This window comes from Aplysia californica, unplaced genomic scaffold (assembly GCF_000002075.1).
Source record: "Aplysia californica isolate F4 #8 unplaced genomic scaffold, AplCal3.0 scaffold00673, whole genome shotgun sequence".
NCBI classification, from domain to species: domain Eukaryota; kingdom Metazoa; phylum Mollusca; class Gastropoda; order Aplysiida; family Aplysiidae; genus Aplysia; species Aplysia californica.
This window is the reverse complement of record NW_004797943.1, coordinates 96,436-103,437: the sequence shown is the minus strand read 5'-3', so window position 1 is coordinate 103,437 and position 7,002 is coordinate 96,436. Positions and strand designations below refer to the sequence as shown.

The window sequence follows — 7,002 nt, the reverse complement described above, 5'->3', positions numbered from 1 at the left end:
GGGGGTTGCACAAAATTTTCAGACAATCTGGTTGAGGCTCACATGCAGGTCTAATTTAAAAAAGGAAGAAAAAAATATTTTGTTTGTGTCCACTGTAATTTCATTGTATATTTTGTTGTGGATTATTCAGCAGGGACTGGTCCTTGTGATTTGTATTCTGTACAATATCGCTCCCTTCTTTTTTGTTAGCTCTGCAAAAGGACTGGGAAATTGAAATCCAGTGACACCTGTTATAATTCATGAATGTTCAATTTATGCTTGATAAAGCGTATTTTATATGTATTGGTGATGGTAATGTGTTATTTTTTACTTATTGTGATTGAAGGGTCATTTCTAATCTTTGCCATGGACATACCCCTGTTTCTAGAAAGCTCATACTGTTACTATATGTGTCATATCCTTCCATTGTTGACGTAATTTTCCCCCATGAGTTAACATGTTTTCTTTTTGACACGCAAAAGTTTTTATTGATGGATGACCTTTTGCAAATTTATCTGAGCAATTGAAGTGTGATTGGCAGGCTGTCATGTTTAAATTTTAGAAGATCAGCTCCCTCGTGAGTCCACTCTTGATTTTCTGTATTCTCAACTTTGCTTGGATTGAAGTGAGATTGAGATTAGAAAGGATGTTGTACATGTCCATACTGTGCACTTCCACACTGTTTTAGGACATAATCTGGTACCATGTACTGCTGTAGCAGTAGCAGTACTTGTAAAGTGGTTATCTTGGGTCAGTTTGATGCTGTGGTTGAGATTCTGTCCATGTAAATGAGATATCTTGGGTTCAGTCCCTGCAGGAATCCTATGGTGTCTTTATTTCAAGGTGTTTTTATAGCACAAGTTTGTCCCATCTTATCATTAACAAATCTTACCATGTAGAAACTGCATGTTAGTTAACCAGAATACATTGAGGAGGTATTAAATATATCTGGAACGAAGAGGGATAGTGAAATTTCAGTTTCTGTAATAAAGCTTACATATAAATCTGACTAGCTAAATTTATATTTCTTCCTTTCAGGACAAGCAAGCCATTGCAGACTCAAAGAAAGCCAAGTTCCACCAGTCAGAGGGAGATCACTTGACACTACTCGCTGTTTATAACTCTTGGAAAAACAACAAGTTCTCCAGCCCATGGTGTTATGAGAACTTTGTGCAGATAAGGACTCTAAAGAGGGCCCAGGATGTCAGGAAGCAAATGTTGGGCATAATGGATAGGTAAGGGTTTTTTTGTTTTGTTTCGTTTTGTTTTGTTTTAGAAGTTGATCACTTTAATTTATACATTCAGCTAAAGTTACTCTTACACCCCTGAGACCAGATGCAGAGCATGCACTGCAAAGAACTACACAACAACTGAAAAGAACGTGCAGTTATAACATCATGGTAAGCCTTCTGGGTTAAATGGTGAAGGCACATGTGTCGCCAGATGTGTGACATCATTATCGTTACTCACCCTGAGCTTCTGGCGTAAAACTGTGGTCTACATTAAGCAAATGGTTGTTGTCATGAATTGTGCAATGTACGAGTGTTTTCTGGTTCAACACCTTATGGTCATATGAGCAGGTTCATTTCCGATGTGGGCGGTTGGCGGGTGCTCTGGTGTGGTTTGCTCCTTTCATATCAAACGTCTGTCGACTTTATCTTCCCTCCTTATTTGTGTTTGTTACTCCCTTGTAACACCTCTAATCTTCGGCACTTATATGACCTTGTTGTGTTGCAAGTGCTGTAAAACTCCTATTTAAAAAAAAAATCATTTCAGATGTCGCATGATCCTGTATTGTTCTTTTCTGAGGGAAGAGGACAGCTTTGATATTGCTTAATCCTCCTCCTTATCTAGTGGTCGCACTGAATGCACTTTAGGGTGCGCTATTTAAATGTTCAGTCTTAATGGAAATTCCACTATATTTGCTCTCTGAGTTAAAAGGTCGTGACATTTTCTCTTAATAAGTTCCTTGCTCATAGTGATGATACCATTTATGATACAATTTGTTTATAACTCTGAAGGGATATGTCGTATGCAGCAGCAGTGTTAGTTTCTGGGAGTAGGAAGGTATTTATGCCATTCTGTTCTGCAGTTATGATTAATTTAATTGAAAGTATATGTGCCAATGAGGAAGACCAGAAAAACCGATATTGCTGTTTCTTATGATATAAATGTATACATTTGTTTCCTTTAACTGCTATTTTCCCTTGTTTTCTTTGTGTGCCAGTTGCATGCTGTGTGTTTGGGGGTAAAAAGGATGTCGATTTGTGCAAGTATTTGTAATACATGACATATATTGCATTTTGTTATTACTTTTTTGTGCGTTTGCAGGCATAAACTTGATGTTGTATCCTGTGGAAAGAATACAGTGCGGGTGCAGAAAGCCATTTGCAGTGGATTTTTCCGAAATGCTGCCAAAAAGGATCCCCAAGAGGGTTACAAAACAATTGTGGACAGTCAGGTGGTGTACATCCATCCTTCAAGTGCTCTATTCAACAGGCAGCCAGACTGGTGAGTGGCCCCTCTCTCCCAGCTTTTCAGTTTTTCTTTGATCTTGAAGTATGAGACAGAACATCTGTATTTGTTTTGAGGATGAACTGGGAGAATAATACTCATATTTCACTTGCTGTTTATCATAATTATAGTCCAGCATGCACATAGCTAAATTGGCAGGACGCGCAAATTTTTTCGTTATGTACGAATTCCGCTATGTTTGTGATTTAAATACATGTATAAGAAAAAAAATCCAGGACCTGAAAATTTGTTTGCTATGCACATGTTTCACTTTGAGTAAATAAATGTTGTTGACTATTTACGTATATTCATGTTCCTAATTGTTGGTGAATAATTTTTGTGGCTCTACTCGTACACTAACACTTGTACCCTTCCTTGCGCGCATACATACGTACGAAGGCTTGTGCTTATGCAATTCCATGCTCAGAGGAACACAAATTGCGAAACGCCTGAAGGTAATAAATCTTGAAGCTGCAGTCAAGTGGCACATTAAATGGCAGTGGATGACAATGGGTTTTTTCCTCAAATTTCTTCTGATGCTTTCGTCAGTTATTTACTTCTTTGGTTTGCTGTTGTTCTTAAAGGGAGACACAACATTTGCTTCTCACTTGAGAGGCCGAGTTGATGTAAAGTATCAATTTTTCAATTTTTTCATTACCAGACCGGAAAATATGAAACACCTTGAACTAGGCCCTGAGCTAGCAAAATGAGTAGAAATGGGATTAAAATGGTGGGAACAGTCCAAAGGTCTTCAATTTTCTGAATGCAGGTCCAAAATTAGTCCTTGGTGAAGCATTCAGAACCAGCTTTTGCTCCAAGAAAATCCGTACAATCCATAGATCTACACGTTTGCTTTCGATTTTTTTAAAAAGTTGATTTTATAGGGAAGGGGTTCCAATAATTATGATTTCTCAAAATTTGTCTTTTCATTCAATTTTGAAAATTTGCATGCTTGTTTTAATTAGTGTTTGGTGCTCTTAGTATATCTGTAGTGCAAACATTTTGCCTGCAAGATGTTTTAAACAAATGGGTTTTTTGTGGGGGTGTTTTATAAATGTAATGGGATATTTCTGTTGTGATTTCTTCTGCTTATGTTATGTTGTAATGTACCTACCAAAGCTTTGCTAATTAAAACACCCAAAATTCCCTCTGTTGTTATGAAAGCTCACAGCAATTTTCAATGATATTGTACTAAAGGTACGTGAGTAATACCCAAAATTGAATCTTTTTGCAGGCCTTATGCCCCAATCTGACTCTGTCTAGGAACCAAATGGGATTGTAAAGTGGGAAAGTCCATCAGAGTATATTATTTAACCCCTTTTATGACCAGGAAATTACTCAAAAGTATACAATTTCAGCCGCATGTAAAACAGTTTTGTGGTTCAAGTAGTGTCTTCCCGTTACTAGATTTTGTTCTGAGAACCTAAGCATAAGTGCATTATTATTTTTTAGCCTGAAAGTGGGTACAATGAAGAATTCATTTATTTATTGCATTTTTATTCATCTTTTATCTTCAGGGTGATATATCATGAGCTTGTGCTGACGACCAAAGAGTACATGAGGGAAGTCACAGCCATTGACCCCAAGTGGCTGGTGGAGTTTGCCCCCAAGTTCTTCAGGCACTCGGATCCAACGAGGCTGAGCAAGCAGAAGAAGCAGCAGAAGATTGAGCCTTTGTACAACAAATATGAAGAGCCTAACTCATGGCGTATCTCCAGGGCCTTCAGAAAGTTCCACACTAAAGTTACTTTTTAGACTTACCCCTATGTCACTGATTGTATGTACAGCTTTGGTAGTTTGCCATCAAGATGTTCCATTTGTTTGAACTACCTTTTGAGATGCAGGATTCTCAGTTGTATAGTTTAAGACATTGGGAGGGTCAGGTCTTTTTTCATGTTGACAACTCCTTACTTACTTTATAAGGAGTCAGTTCTGTTATCAAGTTTCTCACTGGACCCTGGCTTTTTTCAGCTTGACAGTCACTGTAGTGTTGTCTTTTTGGGTTAATTAAAATTCTTTATTGATGAAACAATAAAGATATAGGATTGAGAATTGGCACCTTGTACAATATTTTAAAAATAAAATGTCCATGTTATTTTACTTGCATCTAAAATAAATCTTCATAATTATCACATTCCCTGAAAAAAATCAGAAGATTACATTGTGAATTCTGAGTTACTGGGTCACAGATGCCATTGTTAGAACCTGTATAAGTGCCGCCTCAGTTTTGTGTGTTAGTCAGCATCATACAGTGGTTTTCTGTGTGTAGAATACCAGAAGTTAAGCTGTTGATAGGTATTCTACTGTATACTAATAGTTGTTTAGTCAAACCTTGCTATACCACCAGGCCCTCTTACCGTGAGATTTTGCCAATGCACGAAAAGGAACACCTATAGAAGCATACTATTTGCCCCTTTATACTGCCATCCCCTAACTGTCTGATTATAATTATATGTTCCGGACTAAAACAATGTGAATTTGCCTCACAACACAGCCTGTGAACTGGCTGTCAGAGGTCCACACTGCATAAGGTACACTGCGTGGTTTGATTGTATCTTTAAAAAATTTGGGACTCTAGTTCCAGTAATAACGGAAATTTAGTTCTGGCTCCAAGACTGCTGTTCCGATATAATTCATAGTGAGGGTTCAGTGAGTTAACCCTATCCGTACGTCATGTTTTACTATCGTATCCATATGTCGTGGGGAACTCTCTGCCACCACTTCCAAAGAGGAAATTTACTCGTTATTCCGATTCGTATGCTTTGCATAGCAGTCTGTCAAAATGATTTTTTGAGAAATACTGAAAGTTTCAAAGAGATCTTCGTACTAGAAGTATTCTAAAATGTGAAGAATACAACCCCGGAGGTACAAAATGACCCCAGGGCATACGGATATGGTTGAGGTGACTGCTATGTTGTGTTTCATCTGTAATATCAAAAGTGGGGTTTCTTTGTAATGCACTTATTAAGTGAAGAGAAACTATGTGCAAGAGAGGTACATCTTTTAAATGTGCTTTGACAGTTTTTTGTCATGCCTCAGCAGTGTATAGTTGATCAGTTGTTTAAAAAATATTGTATACATATTATACTTTGGCAATGTGCTGAGTATTCTTTTTCAACCTCAGAAATAATTTTGTATTGTAAGGATTTTGTTGTGACAGCACATTTTTTTCAAAGTATGCTACACATGTGTCTTCAGCTGACTGTTAATGTGGTTCAGGAGGGATAAAAAAAAAATTTCTTCATTTAATTGGTGGGGTGGAAATGAGGCCAATGTGGAGACGCATTGATTTTGAATTCTACAATAATTTGTTGGTGTGAGATAAATTTTTAAAATGGAATAAAAAGACTTATTGGCTTGTCATGACTGTCTAAGCTCCATGAGTGGAACATGTGTTCCTGCGCAAAATAAATGACCCAAATGATGCTTTGAAATTAATTGCTCATTTTGTTGTTTTTACGTCTTATCCTTTTCATTTGTTTGTTTTTTTCTTTTTCTTTTTTTTGTCTGATATTATTGTACTTTAAAAAATCACAATTTAGTGGGTAAAAGATGTCAAAATTAGGTGTTTGCACCAGTGCTGGAGTTACAAACACATCTTAGTTGCGTCTGTCTTGTGTTTAATTTGGTGTATCAATTTTGTATTCCTCTCTTCCTTTGTTTTTCTGTACTCTAAGGCTAAACACTGCCTTCAAAATGGTCAATACGTGTATGTGTTTAGTCGGACGATAAATCCATTCAAAGGCAAGCATATGAAATAAACATGAAAAGCTGCTCTGTACAAATTTATTTTTGCTGTCTCCTATCTTTTCTAATATTTAAAAATCTTTTGTTTTTGCGGACTGCTTGATACGTTTGTTGAGATATTATTTCTTATGTTTATGGACGAGTTTGTTCATATGGCAATTTACATCTCTGGCAATGGATTAATTTATTGGCAAGGGGTCTGCAAACAAAGCTTTCACTGGCAGATTGCCCTCCTTCAGTCAGTTGCGTTCTGCTTAGTGCAGTGTGGGAGGTGAGAGACACGTACTGTTAAATAAGAGAAGTGCCAGTCGTTCATTCTATACTGGGATGTATGCCTTGCCTACTTGTTTTATTGTATTATTTAATAAGGAGTGCCCATTGGGGGATCGGTTCTTTTATACAAACTGATTGCCAACCTATCGCCCGACTCATCGCCTGAAAACAAACACGTTTGTTTTTGAGAGACAAGTCGGGCGATTAATTTATGTCACGATAGCCGCTTTGCGCCCTATATCTGGCTAGCAAACCGAACTGAACTGATTATGTCAATGGGCACTAGGTATTTTTTGTAAAGTGTTTTATGGCGCTCGCAACTGCATGTCATATGAGCGCACGGGACACACCTAATATTTTCAGTTGGTAGGAAATTTTGAATTTTGCCCTGGTGGCGGCTGAAGCCTACTCTTATCGATTTTAGACCACCAAGGGATCTTTAACGTGCGCAACTTGCACACGGGCCCTCCGAGATTTTTCGCCCTGTCC

At 37.6% G+C, this 7,002-nt stretch overlaps 1 protein-coding gene across 1 annotated transcript in view; it reads left to right on the top strand.

Moving 5' to 3' along the window:
- Window positions 1-4,641, top strand: part of LOC101857366 (ATP-dependent RNA helicase DHX8) — a gene marked incomplete in the record, with an annotated part of 35,610 nt that extends 30,969 nt beyond the window's left edge. The window contains 3 exon segments of the mRNA XM_005108271.3: window positions 1,018-1,214; window positions 2,311-2,490; window positions 4,011-4,641. Of these exon segments, the coding sequence (XP_005108328.2) occupies window positions 1,018-1,214; window positions 2,311-2,490; window positions 4,011-4,248 (615 nt within the window).
- Between the last annotated feature and the right edge of the window lie 2,361 nt (window positions 4,642-7,002).